The sequence below is a fragment of the Pteronotus mesoamericanus genome, unplaced genomic scaffold (genome assembly GCF_021234165.1).
Source record: "Pteronotus mesoamericanus isolate MK-2021 breed Mesoamerican mustached bat unplaced genomic scaffold, CSHL_Meso_final contig_468, whole genome shotgun sequence".
Taxonomy (NCBI): domain Eukaryota; kingdom Metazoa; phylum Chordata; class Mammalia; order Chiroptera; family Mormoopidae; genus Pteronotus; species Pteronotus mesoamericanus.
In genome coordinates, this window is record NW_026555176.1 from 780814 (window position 1) to 801018 (window position 20205).

Genomic DNA, 20205 nt, shown 5'->3' on the forward strand with positions numbered 1-20205 from the left:
ACCTCGACGTGCGTGGCCCCTCCTCACGCAGCATCTGCCTCCAGCCCAGGGGTGCCAGACACCCTTCTCCTCACTCCTGCTAAATTGGCTCTCCAACAGTCAGAACTGCCCATCCCAATCCCACAGGAGGTTCCAGTGGTGGAAATGACAATGCTGGGGTGGTGGCGGCTGACAGGTTGCTCACTGTGAGCCAGGCACTGTGCTTTTTACATGAGTTATTTCAGTTAATCCTCAGAACAACCCTGTGAGGTGGATATAATTATTGTCCTTATTTGCAGGTTGGAACACAGAGGCTCGGAGAGGTCAGGTAGTGTGCTGGTGTAGACACCAGCCTCCGTGCGTTCCACCTGCCGGTTCTTGGAGCGCCTTGGCTCTACTGTCAAATCCTACCCATCTCCTTGGAGATTCCTCCTAAGTGTCTCCAATGCTTCTATCCCTTAAGTACCTCCTTTCTTTGAGAAGTTTCTTTAGAAGTACGCATGTGTACATCTAGACATCCATGTTACTGTGTTTTAACATCCTGGGGGAACCATCCCTGTTGCCTGGAACAGGGAGGAACAGCTTGTAATAACTCAGTCGGAATGGATGGATCGCTGGCCAGGTCATTGCTTTCCACTCTGCTTCAGGAGGAGGGGTCTCGGGGTCCCAGATATCTCACCTTTCCAGGTGGTCAGCTAAGGGTGGAGACAGCCTCTCTCTGAGTGTGCCTTCTACACTAAGATACAGCTTCTTGGAATTTTTGACCAAGAGACTTATGGATTTTTACTTGTTAAAAAGTAAAATAATACTAAAAGAAAATTCACAAAATTCTATTTCCCCAACCTAATGGTAGCAAAATTTATATATATTTTCTGTGTATGCTCCTAGTTCATCTCTATGCATGTGTGCGAGTGCACTTATTTATTTACGAAAGGTTGATACTAGCACCCATGCGTGTTCTTCTATCCCCCTTCCTTAAGTGGATATCCTGAGCATTTCTCAATCCAGTTATACAGACAAAGTTTTAAGGTTTCCAGGAAAGGCTGAATGGTTTAGGTAAAACCTTTCAGGGGTGAGCGTGGGGGTTGGCTCTCTACAGCTAGTGCAAGGACATGACCCTTCAGATGTTTCAGTCTTGTGTTTGTCTCTCTGCTGCTTCCCCTACCCGCAGAGGGGAGTGTTCCTGAGGTGGTCCTGGGGCAGCCTCTGATGCCATGCCAAACGAGATGCCTTGCGACTGCCGGCTGGTGGAGGCCTGCCGGCTGGTGGAAGCCGTCTTGTAGTCCATTGTCTCTTCCCTGCTTTTCTCCTTGGGAGTCGTTCTTTCTCCAGATACTTGATGAGAGCTGGAGGACGCCTCGGAGAGATTAACTGGCCTAAGGTCTTTAAACTTTTTGACCTAGACAATAAAGGAAGACAGACATTTTAGAACAGGAGTCAGGAGACACATAAATACATCAAACCGATACAAAAGTTTCTCAAAATGGTATTTACTCTCACTATATGCACTACTCCCTGATACTTTCTATCCTATTCTGTTCCATTAAACAACCACCAAAAATGCTGGTGGGGCCTCGCTAATGAATTTCACCACCCATTAATGAGTAGCAACTGGAGGTTAGAAAAAAGGCTGACCTTAACCTCACCCTGTATTAGACACGTGGGATTCCAGGGGCTGAGTGAGGAAGTGGCTGGTTCAGGGTCCCACAGTCTGCACCTGGCTTCTTTGCGCTCATGTCACCTCCTTTCTCATGAAGCAGGCAAGCCGGGCAGCTGCTCCGGGCCCTGGAGGACACAGGTCTGCTGCCATGAAGGGTGGCAGTGGAGCAGCGGCCAGCCTGGCTGCTGGCAGCTCCTCTTGGCCCGGGAGGACCCCGCCCAGTCTGTGCTACCCCGAGCTGGCGACCGGCAGCCGTCTTCATGCACTCAGTGCTCCCCGACTCTGGGAGATAGAGGACAGGATCACTGGGTCTCCCTCTCAGTGTTTTCCTAGCAAAACAAGAAGATACAGTCCTGAGCAACTCCAGTGTCTGCCGCTCCCCAGGGCCACCTATATATACTTCCTGGCTCCCAGAAGTTAGTTAGTTTGCCAAAAATAGGAACTGGTTTTGCGTGCAGAGGGACAAGAGAGATAGGCACGTGTGAGGCGTACCTCTTGGTCTGAGGCCTGAGTGGAGGGAAGGGAGGCCAGGGATACCCTCCTGCCCTTCCCAGCCAGATGCTCCCACCCAGGCCTCTGTGGGCCCAGAGCCATGGGCTGGCTTCCTCCTCTGCATTATGAATGTCACAGGGGGAAGCTAATGAGGTTATTGGGCAGAGAAACACTCCTGTGACCCCATGTGGAAGAGACCTACAGCAGAGCCGGAGGCAGGGAGCTTGGCTCTGTTGGCGTCTGTGGGGATGGAGAAGGCACAGGAGAAATTGGTGGACAGCAGGCTTTGGGCAGAGCATCATAAATGTCTCTCGAGCAGTAGAAACCGTGGGTGAGCTAAGGAAAGAAAGACAAGGAGAAAGACGGACAGTCAGATGGCCAAGACTGCTGCATCATGGGATTCGGCTGAGTCGGGAAGGAGGCATATGCATGGGTCAGTGATCCGGCGTATTTCTGAGAACACCATTGACTTATGCTGGGCAGCGGGGTCACTGGTAAAAGTGCTTCCATGGACTGTGTTATAATCAGGCATTGTATACGAAAAAAGGGGAAATACTACTTTCAACTCTTCAAAGGTTCAACCTAATATTTATGCTCTAAGTTGAAGCGCAACCCATGTCTTCTGCCTGTACCCCCAACCCCACTTCTACATACAGCAAATTCACTGGAGTGATGCTAACACTAGAGATAGGACACTGGGCGATATTTGCTCCACTCCAGGACTGTAGATGAGTGAGCAGACTCTAACTTCTCTAATATATCAACACAAGGCAGGCATAGGGGCAGTTAAGATGCTCAGAAGTCTCAGGTTTCTCCACAACATTAGGGTAATAATTGTGTGCACCTTATATGGCTGATGGGTGGATTGCCTCCCCTCTATGGACAGAGCAGGCACCCAGCTCCTTTGGAGGAGTGCTCAGAGGACACGGCTGTATCCAGGCTCCCTGGCAGAGCCCTCTGCACAGGAGGATCATCTTTATTTGCTTTTGGAGAAATGGAAGTGGAAGGGGTTGGGGCCCTGCAGATTTACTCTGATTTTGCACTTCTCAAACAAACTGCTTTTTTTTTTTTCCAGCAGGAAAATGGGATTTTTCAGGTCATAAAATCTAAACCAATTTACCTATCTGATTAGGGCACGGTGGTTGATCTCGGGTGCTAGGACATACATTCCTGTGCACTCTCCTAATGTCCTGAGGGTCGGCAAATCAAGGAAGGGTGTCCTGTGAAGGGAAGTCTCAGCAGAGGTTGGGTCTGTGGGGCTGGGTCACTTGTGCAGCTGACCCACCGCACTCTGTTTCTGAGCATCTCCTTCAGGCTGGGGGGCTCCTGGATCCCAGCTCTCCCTGTGTGTGCCCTGACCTTCTGCTTATCGTTGTGCAGACTTCAAGTTCGCCATGTACCCGCCGTCGATGATTGCAACTGGAAGCGTGGGAGCTGCCATCTGTGGGCTGCAGCAGGATGAGGAAGTGAGCTCGCTCACTGGCGATGCCCTGGTGGAACTGCTGGCCAAGATCACCAACACCGACGTGGTAGGTGGCGGCCACCTTCTCGGTTATGACCAATCTCCTTTTTCAGCCCAGGGAAGGAGACAGTTGGTTTGATGATGATGTGCCAGAGGTATCTTTGTTGTTGTTGGTTTCTTTTTTCTAAGCTCATCATCCAAGGGGGTACAAAATCCAACAGGGAGGCCTCCTCTTAATGTTTCAAAAGCCTGTGTGCCATACATAAGAGAACAGAACTTAGCAAATAAATACAAGGGCGAGAGCAGGCTGGATACTAATTTTTCTTCATAATGCCCACAGCATGGGCTTCCCAGTAGATCTGAACTGTCGCTTCCTTTCCATGTATGTACACATCAGGCTGCCTCCTCCACAGTGTGGAGCCCTCCTGTCAGCCCACGCTAGGGCTGGAGGGCACAGAGAGAAGGGACAGCCAGAGCAGAGACCTGCTGTCCTGGAGGTAGTGGATATGCAGGAGGCCCCAGTTGTGAGAATGGGCTCAGCCTTGACAAACCTCTCAGCCCTGCCTGCCCCTCACCTCCCTTCTGTTCAGCGTGGTAATGGATGAAAAAGCACTGTGGAAAGAATAAAGTGCTGTACAAATTGAAGAAATTATTATTAGATAATAGATTTTTTCCATGCTGATGCCCTGTGGAAGGCCCAGAGGCTGTACTTCTGGTGACAAGATTACAAGATCCTTACCAGAAAAAAATGTTTTGAGATAGACCATGGTGAAGTGAAGCTCTTTTTCAGCCTCAGGAAATTGCAGTTCTTAGAAGGCCCAAGCCAGGGTAGTTCTGAGAGGTCAGGGAGGTGGGAGGGCTGAGGCAGACAGCCTGGGAGGGGGAAGGAGGAAGAGGGTGGGAGGGCCTGTGGCAGAGCTGGGACTAGAACCTGAAAGCTCTGATGGGGGTCTGGGAACTTTGCACTGCACCCCTGCTGCAGCTCTGGCATCTTTTTGTCTGAAAAAGGCCTTTGGTTTAAAGGCAACTCAAGAGCGGGGTGTCAGCTCTGAGGCCCTTGTGAGTCACCATGGTGAGGCTCAGGAATGCAGGGGAACTTTGTGATGGCCCCTCTGGGTGTTCCAGGGGGATTCTGAATGTCATGCCATGGGAATATATCGAGTTAAGGGATAATGTAGTTGACAGGCCTGTGGCCTGTGCCTCCACCAGGGACACCGAGCAGAAGGTTTACTCAGAGAGCCTAAGGCTGCCGCTTGCTGGCTTTCTCACCCACCCACCTTGGCGTTTATGACCGTCTCCAGGAAGTGACGTGGCGAGGTGTTGAGGGGGTGATAGAGCAAATCCGGGTCCTCCTCTGAAACAGTCCTAAGATAGGCTTTTAAAATGCTGGCTCCAAAACACAGGCTTTGAACCATGGTTTCCAAACTACAGGCGGAAACGACTCCTCCAGGGCAGCTTCAGGTGAAGAGCGCTTCATGAACCCTCTAGAGACAAATCTTGGACAGAACTTAACGTTTATATAAATGATGTGCTTCCTTGCTTTTCTGAGTATGTGCTCTTATGGCTGCCTTGAAACAAGGACTCCCAGCCAGCTTAGGACAAGCCCTTCCTGGGCACTGCTGCCTCCTCCCACCGCCCCCCAACCCCAGACAAAAATGTCAGGAACAAGAGCTTGGTCCCCAGGCATTACAGCCTCTTTCAGGTACTGACAGCCCTGCTGCCCCACCCGGCGGGTGTCCAGCCATCTCCTGTCTCTCTTTGTCACCCCTTACTGATTCAAGTGGACAGAGGTCACTCTTGGAATGCCACCAAGGCTCTCAGGCTATGCCTTGCTTTTAAAGACTACCAACCAGGCTCGCATTTCATAGGGGTGAAACTGCCTTGCCCCTTTCAGGTACAATGTAGCCAGTCCGTCCACATCAGCTGTCAGACTGGGTTAAGTGCATACAAACCCACTCAGAGTTCTATAAATCCCAGCTATTAACTGGAGATGCATGGACATGCCTCCTTCTCACTGGTGTGGGACTGGGGTTAAACATTTTAATATTCAAAAATAAGCATGAACATAGTAGAGTCTTAAAATTTATACCATTTTTACCAGAGAACAGTTCGAGCCCTCAGTAAGTTCCAAGCTTACCTCTGCCCACTCTCTCGCTAGGAATGTTCTTAGTGGAAAGTCTTGAGCAGCCTTGGGCCAGGCAGTCTGTGTGTGCCTCACTTCCCCTGCTGTGTCTCCTCCCACCCATCAGCCTGTGTTCTCTGAAGTGCTGGAGCTCAGTGAAGGCGTATGTAAGGACTAGAATCTAGAATGCATTAGCTTTTGGAGGGAGGTGAGTTTTGCTTCCTGAGCTCTGCTTACCATTTTGCAAGTGAGGAAGTGGTGTATTTCATTCATGCACTTACTCCCCACTCACTTCTGGAAGTATTTATTGAAGGCCCACTTGTTGCAGACCATTGCCTTATGAGCAAGGCATGGAACCAGTGCACCATGGTAGAAGTTGGAGGGGGTTGGATAATACTTGAAAAATAAAAGATGAGGTTTCTGCCTTCAAGGAACTTAGCAACAGTATAGAGAACCAAGAGTAAAGTATATAAAATCCTTGTAAATGCAGATCACAAATGAATGGCTGGTAAATAATGTGTTAGAAACTACAAATGTAGTAGGAAATTCAGAAGGTGCTCACCAGGCCTACTGTAAAATGCAGTAGGCCTCCCAGAATGCTAAACCCGATAGAAAATATCCTGGGAATGGAGAAACAACATACAGTATGTACATGCAGTAATATCATTCAGCCTTAAAAAGAAATGAAGTTCTGACACATGCTACACCATGGATGAGCGTGGAAAACAGGCTCAGTGACATCAGCCAGACACAAAGAATCAGGTATTTTATAATTTCACTTAATACGAGGTTCCTAGTCAAACTCAGAGAGAGAGAAAGCAGACTGTAGGTGGCCAGGGCCTTGGGAGTGGTGGGGATGGGGAGGTGCTGTTGGTGGGTGTGGGGGTTCCATTTGGAAGGGTGACAAGCGTTCTGAAGAAGGACCGTGGTCATGGTGCCACGGCAGGTTGAAGGCCGTCAGTGCCACTGCATACGTAAAAACGATTAAGACGGTAAATTTTTATGTTATCCACATTTTGTCACATAAAACATACATGTCCAAGTACACATACACGTACATACCACGTCCTGGGGCCACACGGTGAAGTGCTGTCCCACAGGGAGGTCAAGCACACAGGGCTGCATTCTGTCCCCCTGGCTCTAGGCGCTGAGTGGGAATTGGGAGGAGCCAGCGTCTCACCCTGGAGTCCCGCAGCTCCGCGCCTGCCCCAGGCACCTTGTTATTTGTGGTCTCTTCAAGCTTACAGTGTGCGCTATGCAGGGATTGTCAGGGATCAAACTGTTGAAAAAGGGGTCCCCTTGATTGGTGTGAGACAGCCGGATGAGCTTCTCTGGCTCCCTGGCCCGCTGCGGAAAGCTTTGATAGGAGGGACCCATGCGGCTCTGAGAAAGTTGGTCTTTGTTGCTCCCTCTGGTTGCCAAAATAAACCGGAACGCTTCATTCCAAACAGAAAGCTGAGTGAGAAGCCTGACAGTTTTACAGGGAATAAAAGTCTCAGAGGGTGGTATATTTTAAGTACTTTTTCCTTCCACTCATAAGTGTTGCTAAAAACAGACACCAGCCAGAGACGCAGTTCTGGCTTTTAGGGGAACCTCTACCGGGCTTCCGTTGCCAAGGGTAAGTTTGGGAGGAGGGATCAGCTGCCCTGGTTCCCCAGGAACCTTTGCCTGCTTCCCCCGGCAGAGTCAGGGTTCCTCTTCCGTCCCCTGGGCACTCTGCTCACGCCTTGTGCCAGCGTTTATCTCACTCTCCACTTGTCTGTGGAACCTCTTGAACAAGACCCAGCTTTTACTCAGCTCTCTCTCTCTCCAGAGCCCCTGGCAGAGTCACTGGGGATGATGCTGAAGACAGGGAGGAAAGGAGGAAGGAGAAGACAGAGGGCAGTCACGGGGGTTTCAAGTGTGTTTCTAATCCTCTGGTCTCTCCAGGTCTTTTCGAAAGCTGTATGCTTCTTAACATTAATTGTAAGTCAGGGTCTTCAGAAAGATTTATCTGCTTTAACCTTAGAGCAAGTCATTTCATTTTCATATGACATAATTTCACTAATTCACTAATGAAAAAGTAGAATTGAGTCTGACAGGCCATAGCGATGTAGTGAAGTTACTGGAAGATATTTAACAGAAAGACATAGACTTTAGTCACCTGGTCATTACATTTATCCTCTTCCACAGGTTACATCAAAGCTCCCTGTGTTTTATTCTGAGTATCATCCAGAGCAGGTTCCGAGCTGTCCCTTCCTCAGGGTCATCCTGGCAAGTTACGACGACCCCAGTTGTCGTAGGCTATTGCAGCAGTTCACGGTGAAGTGAAAGTGTCTCTTTTGACGACATTATTCCTAAGGTCCCTCTGGCATTGTGCTTTGTGGTCCCCCTTACCTGGAAGCACCAACACCTCACAGCACAGCTTACCCTCAAGGCCAGTCTTACTGAGACTGTCCCCTGTGGACGTTACAGGGCCTGTGGTCAAGACCCTTGTGAAGAGTGGCTGGAAAGGAAGCTGGAGTTGGAGGGTGGGAATAGAACTGGAGGCTGATGCTTCCCTCGCTTGCCTTATTTTTTCTGTGGGCCTCATTTGGTATGCAAGGAAATAAGCCAAATAGCCTGTGAAGAAAGGAAGAATGAGATAGTTTCCTAAGTTGTCTCTGCCTGAGTTGGCTGCGGGTCTGGGGCTCATTCAGCTCTTTGTCCCCCTGTTGAGTGCAGTGCGTGTGTAGTGACAATGGAGTGATGCAGTTACACTGAGGGCTAATGGTAGGAGTTCCGTCGGCCCATTCATGGAGGCAGAGGAGGGTGCAGGGCGCGGAGCTGGAGCCAGCAAGCAGAGGAAGTCAGGGGCCCGTGTAACGAGCTGGAGATCACAAACACGGCTGTCAGGGCCCCGGGGCTGGGGGCGCGGGCAAGGAGGGGCCTATCGTCACTGAAGCTGGAGGCTTGCCCGACCTCCAGTGCTGTGGAGTGCCACCTGTCCAGGCTGACAGACGAGCATTATGGCTCTCCTTTTAATCAGCTTAATTTGGGGCATCGTAACACAATGGCTGGTGCTTTTGGAGGCTGATGGAAAGCAGAGGTCTCAGGGCCGCTACACTTTACATGCACGTAGCATCTTTTCATTGGGGGTGCTGTCTGTTTTTTCCAGCCACTTGGGCTCGGTGTCCTCCTCCCTTGGAGACTCTTGAGCCTACGTGTCTTTACTTGGAGCTGGGGAGAAAAAGAGGTACATAGGAAAAAGAGTTCTGAAACTGGAGGCCGGTCTTAGCTTTTAACTAGTAACTGGGGGACAAGCCAGGCTTCAGTTTTTAGCTAACTAAGGGTATTTTGCTGTTTAATTGCTAAAAGCCCTCTGGACTCCCACATTCTCAGATGCTATCATTACCTGTGTATGCTGTCTTATAATTTTGCCCTTGGAAATACTTTATCCTATGCTTCTCAGCTTTGCCTCCTTTCCCCTTCTCTTCAACTGGCCTCCCCTTCTATTTCCTCCTCCCAGCTTGACCTCCTAGAGCAAGCAGCTCTGCTGGATGGGAGGCAGGGCTTCTCTGTCCTCCAGGTCCCTGCTTGCCCCACCCCAGGCCAGGCACTGTCCTGCACTGCGATTGGGAATTGGGGAGCTCCTCGGGCGGGAAGGAAGACTGTGTGCAGTTGGCAGGCTGGTTGCAGGTAGCAGCACCACCACTGCTCCTTCCACCTGCTCACAGAATATTCACGCGCTCCTTGCAAGTCCAGGGAGGGAGGGAGGGGTCGCTGTCTCAAGGAAAGGGATGCTGATGATGCTGATGTCTCCCCCCACCATCAGAGAGTAAGACGTTCAGCATTGGTCATACAAGACAAGCTTTTGCCCTTAAGCTCTCCATCTGGCTAAGAGCAAGAGATTCGTGCAGTTGAAGCTTGAGCTGATAATGGCCAAGCCATTGTGAAGACTTGGAACCTACAGTTGAGGCAGAGACCCCTGAGACCTTTCTGGGAAGGGGGACCTGATTGACCCCAGAGGTGAGCTTCCTGATCTGTCATGGATGAGTCTAGAAGAGACCAGGGAATGGCATTTCTGGGGTAACTGCTTTAGTCATCATTTTTCCCTTAAAATAAGAGGATCAAAGAAGAAGAGTTGGCCAAAGTCCGTAATGATTTAGATTGAGACGAAAAAGGGACTGAAGAAAGCAGAGAGTGTATGTTTTCTATGAAATCTATTCATTTTATTCAGAAAGTCCTGTGCCTGTGTTCATGGCTGTAACGTACACACTTGATGCATGTATTATACTGAAGTCCCATGGCTCTGAATGTCCATTAGAAGTGACTGCAAATATCCCAGCCCTCCTTGTAGGATTTTCTCAGGAATGTTCCCTTAAGGTCTCAGGCTGCTAGAAGGCCAATACTAGGAAAAGTAAGAACATTGGTGACTCAAAAGGGAAGACTACAAGGCTCCAGGTCAAGTTCTTTGGCTTTCTGGAGCCCTGTCTCCCCATTTGGAAGACCATCGACCTGAAGGATGCCGGTGTGGCAAACACCATGGTCATATTATTGGTGTAAGGGGTATGCTGACTGGATTCCCTCTCCAAGGGCGCAAGATGGAGCCTCTGAGGCAGGAAAACTAGACAGGATTGGCTGGAAGGCACAAGGTTCCTTGTGGGGAGTCAAGGTCTTCCACAGCAACTTCATAGCAGGAAGTCTTCACCAGGTGGCTGTGCTGAGTGAAGCCCTCCGAAGAGATCTCATTGCTGACCCTAACAGACATTCCTTTTTTAATTTAATGGTTCAGAGCTGTTCTCTGTCCATATACGCAACATATATACATGTACATATACATATACATGCATGCACACACGATCCCTCCATCAGCTGAGAATCCTGCCATCCTTTTTAGATAACAAAAACTCTTTCATGCTGTGCGCTTTGGATGAGATTTGTCTTCCATAGAGGCCACAATTACTATTTCTGGGTTGGAAGGGTTCTGATTCATTTCCCCCGCCTCCTAGAAACAAAATTTGAAACAACCTCAGTGGCTCCTGATGTACCTCTGCAGCAGAAGGGGCATCACATACTAACTGCCAGGATTCAGTTCATTATTCTCTGCAAGAAGAGAGAGGGAGAGAAAAATGATGTTAACTTCAGTTCTGTGTCGGGGCATTTCTCCGTGAGGCACGCAGGAGAAGGATGGAGGGCGCAGCTGTTGATCTCTGCTCCTCTCAATTCTGGGGGAGCGTCTTGACACACCATCAGAATTCAGGATTCTGGCGTTTGAAGACGGATGTTATGCCTGCCACATGGCCTCTTAAGAATGAGTCGGCTCCTTCAGACAGTTTTCAAGTAGAGCACGAGCTGTCCATCCCAGCTTAAGAAGGAAAACCAACAGAGTTGGACCCACTTCTGTCCTGCAGGACCTTCCTAAGGGACAGTCTAGACTAGTTTTGACTCATCATGTCCTGTTTTGCCTTACATGTTAACCCCCACATTAACTTTCACTTTTAGGTTACTTTAAAAAAAATTAGAAGACTTAATGTTTTCAAATGTCTCCTACTAAAACGCCAGTGCCTTTAGAAACATGATGTCCTTAGCCTTCACCACCCAGACCTTTTGACAAGTGGTGAGTGGCTTAGCAGCCCCATTGCTGCCGTGTGGCCTTGGAGGGGGAGCAGGGGAAGGTCCGAGCAGGGAGGCAGAAGAGGATTACACAGGATGGAAGGCCAGGAGAAGCCACAGGAAAGTTGGCAGATGTCAGTAGGTCGCTTGCTTGCCAGTCCCTGGCCCCTCCGCTTGCTCACAGGGGCCTCTGCAGCTGGGCCATGTCTGTCTGGTTTGGCATCCAGTCCCCAGGGCCAGTCACAGTGCCTTCTCCACCAGTCTTGAGCAAATGCTAATGCACAGCTCATTTTAAAGAAATGTAAACAATCTTTCAGATTCCTGGACTGATTCGTAATTAAGAACGATCGTTTATTGAACTGCCACTTAGCACTTCATATACACTATCTCAGTTGATCTTTACTGAGCATTTTGTTACCATTATTTTACAAGTGGGGAAAATTAGAGAAGTTAAATAACTTAGCTGCTGTCCACAAGGATGGTGGGAGCCCAGCAAAAAAACCGCCATGTCTCTTTTCATTCTTCTTTCTGGGTGATATTTCATCTCTGCCCTTAGCACTCTTGCTCCAGTTCCTAATCTTAATTCTCACAAAAGGCTGTGGTTTGAAATGTGGAATGGACAGGAGATAGGAAAGGAAAACGTGGGTGAATTTGGAACCTTTGTTCCTGAGGAGTTAACTCCAACTTTATTTTAGATCTTTGGGATAAAAAGATAATCCTTTTGTGCTAGGCAAAGAGTCACCTCTGTTCAGTGAAACCTGCACAGGGAAAACTGACAGGTGGGAAGTGAAAAGGGCCAGGCAGAGTCCATTGAACTATTTTCCACATGTATATGCTGCTGACAAGAGTGCAGAAAAGCAGCCTTGCAGAGGACAGAGGTCAGACACAACCACTAGCAAGTCCTTCAGCTGTCCCAGTGCTTGCTGGTAGGAGATGTGGTCTCCCCACCACGTCGTGACGCCCGTGACTTGCCGTTGCATTCTGCGTCAGCCAGCTAACAGAAGCCTCTGCGTGGGGCAGGCACACTAGGAATTTTCCCTACCAAATATAGACTAATATCAGAGCAATCCTGCAAATTCTTGCTTATACCCAAACTGGACAGTACAAGTGTCCAGAATGTTGTAAACATTCTGCATTGTATTTTCATGAGCATTCAGGGAATGATAAATAAGCAGAAAAATAGAATTTTTGTTTTTCAGCACTTGCACAGTGTATGTGAGGGTCAGCACAGTTCAGCCCATTCTCTTCTTGCCCTTAGGTGCTGTTTGCCTAGTACTAGAGCACTAGTGCTGGCCTCCCCCTTTCCTCTGCCCCCTCCCAACTTCCCCAAGCAGAAAGCATCCTGTGGCCCTTAGATCACTGGGTACTGTGTGCCCATCTGTGGCTCATCATCCAGGACAGTGCTTCTCAGATTGTCCTGTGCATACGAATCACCTGAAATTCTGCGTTTCTAACAAGCTCTCAGGTGACACTGAAACATGGGCTTGGCGTAATGAAGTTCCACTGACCCTTCAAGAACACATACATCTCCTTTACTTCGCATTAATTTCTACTGGGTAACTAGCATGAAATTATGGGAGGTTGGAAGTGTGTGTGTGTGTGTGTGTTCATCAAATGTTCCATGCCCTGTTAGTGTTGCTAACAAGCTCTCTGGTCTGGACCATTTTCCTTGCAGGATTGCCTCAAAGCCTGCCAGGAGCAGATTGAGGTGGTGCTGCTCAGCAACCTGCAGCAGTTTCGCCAGGAGCAGGGGGATGGATCCAAGTCGGAGGATGAACTGGACCAAGCCAGCACCCCTACAGACGTGCGGGATATTGACCTGTGAGGATGTCAGTCGGGCCTCATGGGAGAGACGTGTTCCAATCTGTTCTCTCCTTCTCTCTGGTTGTTTTGTTCTTTATGTTTTAGGATGAAACTTAAAAAAAAAAAAAATTCTACCCCCACCTAGATTGTGTTGAAAGGTCTTTTAGAAGTGAGAGAAAAAGGTCCTATAAAAATGGAATAATTAAAAGCATTTGGTGCCTATTTGAAGTACAACAGAAAGGAATCCCTTGTGTATGCGAACAGTTATTGTTTGATTATGTTTAAAGTAATAGTAAAATGCTTACAGGAAAACTGCAGAGTAGCTAGAGAAAATGTATGCCTGCAATATGGGAACTAATTAGAGGAGACTTTTTCTTCATGTTGTAAACTAGCACATATACACCCCTTTTAGGATAACTTTAAGGAACCGCGTATGCCATTGATGGCATGACTAGATTGCAAAGCCATGAACTTGAGAAGGAATTAGAAAGAGGAGGGATACGGTGAGGAGGGAGGACAAAGCAGTCTCTCAGCGTGACTGAACCATTTTTGGATGTAGAAGCACCTGTGGTCTCGGCCACCTATTGCTAAGTCAGGAGCATTGCTGGATCTCTCGTTAGGAACTCTTGCTGTCTACAGTAGCTGCTACCTAAAAAAGATGTTTATTTTCCAGTTGGACACAGGTGATTGGATCCTGGGTTTTATGTTTTTTGACATCTTGCTGCTTCTTCCAAACATGGTTCATTGCACACACCACCATATTTTGTCTGAAGGGGTCAATGTAGCTCTGGGCCACTACCAAAACTCATGAAACCGAGGCAGATGGAGACCAAGGGTGGGATCTGGAAAGGAATCTTCTAACGAATTAAAGAGAGTAATGTGACCTTGGCATCCCTTATTAGGAGAAAACTAATTTTTGGTGCTGATTGGCATGTCTGGTCCACAGTTTAGCATTGTTATAAACCATTCCATTCGAAAAGCACTTTGAAAAATTGTTCCCGAGGGATAGATGGGATGGTTTATGCAAATCATGCTGAATAGACTCCTCCCTTCTCTGGTGCCCCGTCCCCTCTCACCCCCAAGTCCTGGTACTATTCACTTCTGGTATCTGACGTTCTCTGGTACATGTTTCTGGTCTCCCTGCTAGGACTGAAGAGACAGCCCTTTCTGCTGACATTCCCATCACAACATTCCTCAGTAAAGCCTAAAAACAAAGATCTGTTATCATTTTGATGGCATATAAAGATCTTAATTCCCACCTATATACTTCTCCTTTGGACATGGAAAGAAAAGTTGTTGCTGGTGCAAAGACAGAAAGATGAACATCAGTGTGGCATTTTGTTCCCTTTTCCGTTTTTTGTTGATTTCATTGCAAAGGTGTATTCAGTGTACTTGAATTTTTTTTCCTCTCCACTTCTTAAACGTGTTCAGTTAGCAAAGAGGTTGGAGCAACAACTTTTTTTTTTTTTTTGCACAATTATAATTGACAGGTGATGAAGCTATTTGTTAAAATATTTGCCTTTAAGTAAACAAGAAAAATCAGAACAGGGCTGCTTTGAACAATTATTTTATACACAGATTCTGCCTTGTTTCATAGTATGAGGGTTGAAGATGGAGAAAAATCGAAGCGTCTCTTATTTTTCATTTTATTGTGTTCAGTTTTTTTATTACTTTTTTTTTTGCGCTGCTAAGAAGCTAAGATCATTCATCCTTATTCACATTAACAGTACCTAGCTGTAATGTTTTTCACAAAGTGTGCTGCTATTTTATAAACATTTTTATAATATATTATTTTACTGCTTAAATTCCAAGTCCCGAAGTAGACGGTTGAGATATGAGTTCTTTGTACTGGAAAAGCCCTTCCATAAGTTTATCTTCTGGTAGCGTATTCACAGTTGGGTTTTTTTTTTTTCCTTTTGGGTTTTTGGTTTTGTTTTTCTTCTCCTCTGATCACATTCTTCAAAGACAGAGTATTCTTTACCTCAGGTTTACTGGACAAAATCAATAGCTACAAAAGAAAATGATTCACATTTTTGTTTTCATAATACCTCACAACCGTACAGTTTCTGCTCGGGAGCCCATGAGTGTGGGGGAAGAAGGAGGCAGGAGGAGGCCGCATGCCCTCTCAGGTAGGGGGCAGGGTGGGTTTGGGCCAGATTCTCAAACCCAGGGACCTTTTCAGTAGTGAGAGTCATCAGGCTTCCATTTTGACTGGTGTCCTCATCATGATGGAAAAAATACAATTGAACTAAGGGATTTCCCCTCCCCACACAGCAGACATTGAGCACAGATGTTTATGCAGTGGACGAGGAAGTCATTCATAATTTGCACTTAGGTATCAGGTATAAGGAGACAGGCCACTCACTTGGACACCCTCATCATACAGCTCTTTCTAAATAAAGCAGGGCTTTCCTCACCAGGGTCCTCTCATCTTGCAAGGACCGTTCCCTCCCTTTCTCCTTCCCTGACAAGGGGCATCCCCAGTTTACAATAATCACAGGTTCTTCTAGGTCTGAATCTGTAGCATGCAGTGCTATGGGGAATTCCTTCTCCCATCTGTGTCAGACAGAGACAGGAAGTGCTGTGCAAGGCCAGGCCCTCTGCTGAGTGCACTAAATGTTTTCTAGGTTTAAATCCCATTTAATTGGCATGATTGGAAAAACAGGTCAGATGAATACTGGATGGTAGTTGAAGGGAGGCGGTGAGGCTACTTCTTTACAGAGGTGCAAGTCCAGGTGAATGAGACTCTTGCGGGGTGTTTAGAAGGGTTCAGGACTTGGTGAGTTAGCATAACCCTAAATTCTAGGGAGTGGCTGGTAGGGTAGTGAGTGGTGAATTCTGAAGTTTTGGAGAAGAAAGGAGAGTGAGGATGTGGTCTTTTATCAAGAGCCTGCTTTGCACAGGACACCCTTCTGGGCCCTGAGGAGTTCCACAGAATGGAGCAACACGTGGTCCCTAGAGTTCTCGGGTGTCTTGGAACCTAAAGACAAACTGAGCTACAAACTTACTCCAAAGTGACAAACTTACTCCATAGTGACTTAGGCTCAGGTGGAAGAAGTATCAAGTGAGAAAACCTGGCAAGGAAGGAAACAGGCCAACAGACTCTCCTGCATCTGTAACTTTCTACTTTTCCTGAAGCCCCGGATGCCACGGGGGCCTTCTGGCCTTTTCTACTTCCTGTCCTTGGCCTAGCATCATAGAAGGTGTGGGGTTGCTGAGGGGGAAGGTGCTAGGATGTCTGCCTTTTCCTGCCTGTTCCCTCCTTTAAACAAAAGAAGGAACTCTGATGTGTCAGTGGTTGACACCCTCTCCTTTGATCTTGGTTTCCTTGGTAGGAGATTTTGTCCCAGAGGAGCTCAGTTCTGTGGTTTTTATTTTTCTCTTTCACCTCCTGTTCAAGGGGTTCCCAACCTGTTCCGATCTTTTTCTATCTTTAAAAAATATATATCTCTACTCCTCCTTGCTGTGTTTTTGTTTTTCTCCATCAGCGGGGGCTGACTTGTTCCCCTAGCCTGCCAAATTTTGTTCCTTCCCCTATTTTGGCCAAATCCTAGGGGGGGATCCTAGTATGCCAAAAATATATGCTAAGCATAATTTAATTCCATGCGGGTTCATAACAGCCAAGAAGCCTGTAGGTGAAAACAGGGGACAGATCCCACAGCAGAATGTGTCCCATGTGCTGAGAGGACAGCTCCTCAGAGACAGGCTGCTCTTGGAGGAGCCTTCATGCTGGAGCTGCCCCAGGACCCCGCTGAAGAGCTTCCCACGTCTCACAGCCGGGTCTGCCTCGGACTGCATGCTTTGTACAAGGGGCTCTTCTGCCTCTTATCATCCTGGTCTGGGGCACGCATGGCTCAGAGACCACAGGTGCTTAAGTGACAAGGCTGGGGGAGGAAGCAACCATGACTGCATCACCCTGTACCCCGTCGCTAGCAGCGTGGGCTTCCCTCAGAGGGAGCTGTAGCTTCCCTACAGTCTGACCCCTTTAGGGCCTCCACACTGCCCTGGGAGCTTGGACTGACAGGTGGAGAACATTCGGTAGGATGGGATGACGTTTCTCAAAGAGGGCAGGGGAATTTTCTCTCCATGGGCCAAAGGGAGTAGGGCTGGGAGAAGAAATAGACTTGCACCTTATATCCTGTAAATAATGATTTTCTAGTTCAAGAAGATGATATTGGTAGTGTGGGAATGGGAGGTAGGGATGGGGAGGAAGTCTGAGTAAGCCGGTTGGCTTCTAAGCCAAAAGGATTCCTCTTTGTTTATCTTTGAGACAGTCCAACCCTGAGAATAGCTTTAAAAGGGAAATTAATGCTGAGACAGTAAAGTCCCCTTAAGCCAACAAACTAGCTATAGAATGAGTACAGGCTTCTACCTGTGTGGGCTTGGAGTGGTTTTCAAGAGCTGCTCATGCCTTGTCCATTTGAACGAAGTGGGGCAGGAAGACTCAAGAGGATGTTTATGACTTCCTCATGCCATGTGGCTTTTCATGATTTGAGATTCTAAAGCCAAACATCATTCAGCTGCATTTCTCAGAACTCTTCTCCTACATTTGTGTGTCTCTGCCTTAGACTTGGCTGGGCTATCAGACCCGATTCTTGGCTCAGGTTTCACAAAGCCATTGGCAAATGTACCCATGCATGCTGTGGCTGCATCATTTATTCCTTTGCCTGCAGCCTACTTTGGGGGAAAAAAGTGCCTTACTGACTGTAGCCATTACAGTATCCAATGTATTTTGACAGGTGCCTGTCCTTAAAAATTTTTTAATGGGTTTCAGTTATGATTGCTGGCCAACTCTTAAATCCCCAGCAAACCACCAGGCCATTGGATTTTTTCCATTATGTTCGTTACCCTTGTGCCATGTACCTCAGATCTCTCTTTCAGTTACAGTTTCTTGTCTTGGACTTCTTTTATTATTATTATAATTTTTTTTTTTTGCTTTAAATGAGTGTGATGCCATATCGAGTCAATGTAATTCTCTCACAATGTACTCTACAAGAGGTGTGGGTGTTTATTTGGTCGGGATGCTAGCAAGTGCTAAAGTAGCATGATCAGTATAAACAAAAGGTTTTTAGGAAGTTTGGAAAAATGTTTTATTGGTTATGATGGCGACATGGTATAGTCAGCTGCCTTTTAAGAGGTCCTATCTGTTCAGTGTTAAGCGATTTTAAGAAATAATAACATGTTATTCTGACTAGCTTAAAAGATGGATTTGAAAATGGTTTTGGATGCAATTAGGTAATGCTATTTGGACAATAAACTCACCTTGACTTAAATTCTGTGGCCGTTTTGACTTATTTGTAGAACAGAAGTCGCCAGAATGGAATACATCTTTCTCATGTCAGAACTCTGTTGGCAACAATTGATAGCGATGTAAAATACCAACTCTAACCTGGGAGGTAACCAACATGTGCGTCCTGTTACGGCAATGCAAGTGACTGATGGCACTTTTTTCCCCTTTTGGGTCACCCATGCTAACGTCTTATAAACTAGACGCCTCGGCCCTCTTTCATAAGGTGGGTTAAGTCACTGCTATCGTGACAAGGACTCAGATGCTGGCCCTGGTTATTGCCAGCTAGTCCCTCCTGGCTGTGAGTGAGCATCTCCTGGCTTGGGAGGCGCCTGGGGGCTTCGGTGCCATCTTCACATTCTGGGGCATCTCTGAGAGCCCTGCCCCTGCAGCATTCCTGGCTCCCATCTGACTCCTGGCCTTATGTGTGTCCTTCCCCTGAGGCCTGGGCCACAGCTGCAGGGGTGGAGAGGTGGTGAGGCAGAGTCTGGGAAAGGGGTGGGAGGGTCCACACACAACTAAATTGCCAGGTCCCGGTCCCAGCAGTTCCTGGACCGCAGTTCCTCAGACCAACTTCCTTCCCAGGAGCGATGGGTAACACAAAAGGCAGTGGCTTAATAGCCATCTCGATGTTACTGTAAAAACTTTTCTCTGTAGCTGTTTTCCAACTTAATTACGAGTTGTCGGCATTAAGATTAATTCTGCCCATTGGAAACACCCAGGGTCAGACAGTTCCTGTTCATCTCAAGTAGCAACACCTAATAGGATTTTTAATCCTACAAGGACTCTAGAAATTCCCCTCTGTCTCCATCATCTGTTCTGGCTGACAAGCAAACAGGGATAACTTTTCCTTGAGTTTCTGCCTAGTGGAGTCTGCTGGGCCTCCAGGGAGTTGCCCAGGTTATCACCCCTCCCCATTGTCACAATTTCATCTGCAAGATCCCTCTCTCTTCTCCCCACCCCTATTTGCTTGCCCTGCAGTATTGGGGCTGTATTTGTAAATAACACTGCAACGCCTCCCCTTCCATGCCGTCCCTCAACACCAGGGGTGCCTCCCATCCCGGGCTGAGGGGGATTGGGGTGGGGAGAGCAGGCAGCAGGTGCTCCACTCTCCGCACTGGGCTAGTGACACATCGAATGGCCCCTTTACACTCTGTCATCCTACCACTGGAAAAGCTCAAATTTGAGGTAAAACTGCCCCTTCTAAAAGCAGAAATCAGTGATGGAGCCAAGATCCAGAAACCCGAGGTCTTTTGTTTGTGCTCTAGTGAGTGTGTTTGTATTTCTAACAATTTTCCAGAGGTCTGGAACTTTCGTTCAGTACACAGAGGTAACACCAAAATAAATGTTTCATTTGGCTTAGTAATAGTCTGAACATACTGTCACGAAGCAAGTATTTGAAGCTAAGTATCACACCAGATTGTTGCTCCCCTGCTCTTACAGCAATAACAATGATAGCAGAATTGCTGGTGACTGGGCGCCGAGGAGCCAGGGTGTCAAGAAAAGGAAAGCTGAGCAGCCGCCACAGCCCAAGCATGTGTGCAGGGCTTACGTGGGGCCTTCAAGGGAAAATGGAAAACAAAGCCCATGCCCCATGGCTTCAGAAACTTGCCATGGGGAGACCAGACACACAGGGCCACAAGACTGCCTAGAGGCGTAACAGCAAGTGCTAAAGCCTGGGGAGTAGAGTGATGCCCAAATGTGGGAGGGGTGCTTTCTGAGGAGCTGGGACAGGTTCCCTCAAGCAAGTGAGTTTTAGGAAAACACTTTTGGTAAGATGCAGCATAGTTTGTAAACAGTCGAAACAAAGTTTGACCTTTTCCAAA

At 47.7% G+C, this 20205-nt stretch overlaps 1 protein-coding gene across 1 annotated transcript in view; it reads left to right on the forward strand.

The window, feature by feature from the left end:
• CCND2 (cyclin D2) overlaps positions 1–18306 on the forward strand; it is a 28792-nt gene extending 10486 nt beyond the window's left edge. Inside the window, exons 4-5 of the mRNA XM_054577953.1 lie at positions 3512–3660; positions 12965–18306. Coding sequence (XP_054433928.1) covers positions 3512–3660; positions 12965–13114 — 299 coding nt within the window. The 3' untranslated portion in view covers positions 13115–18306. The remainder of the gene's footprint in view (positions 1–3511; positions 3661–12964) is intronic.
• Positions 18307–20205: the final 1899 nt, after the last annotated feature.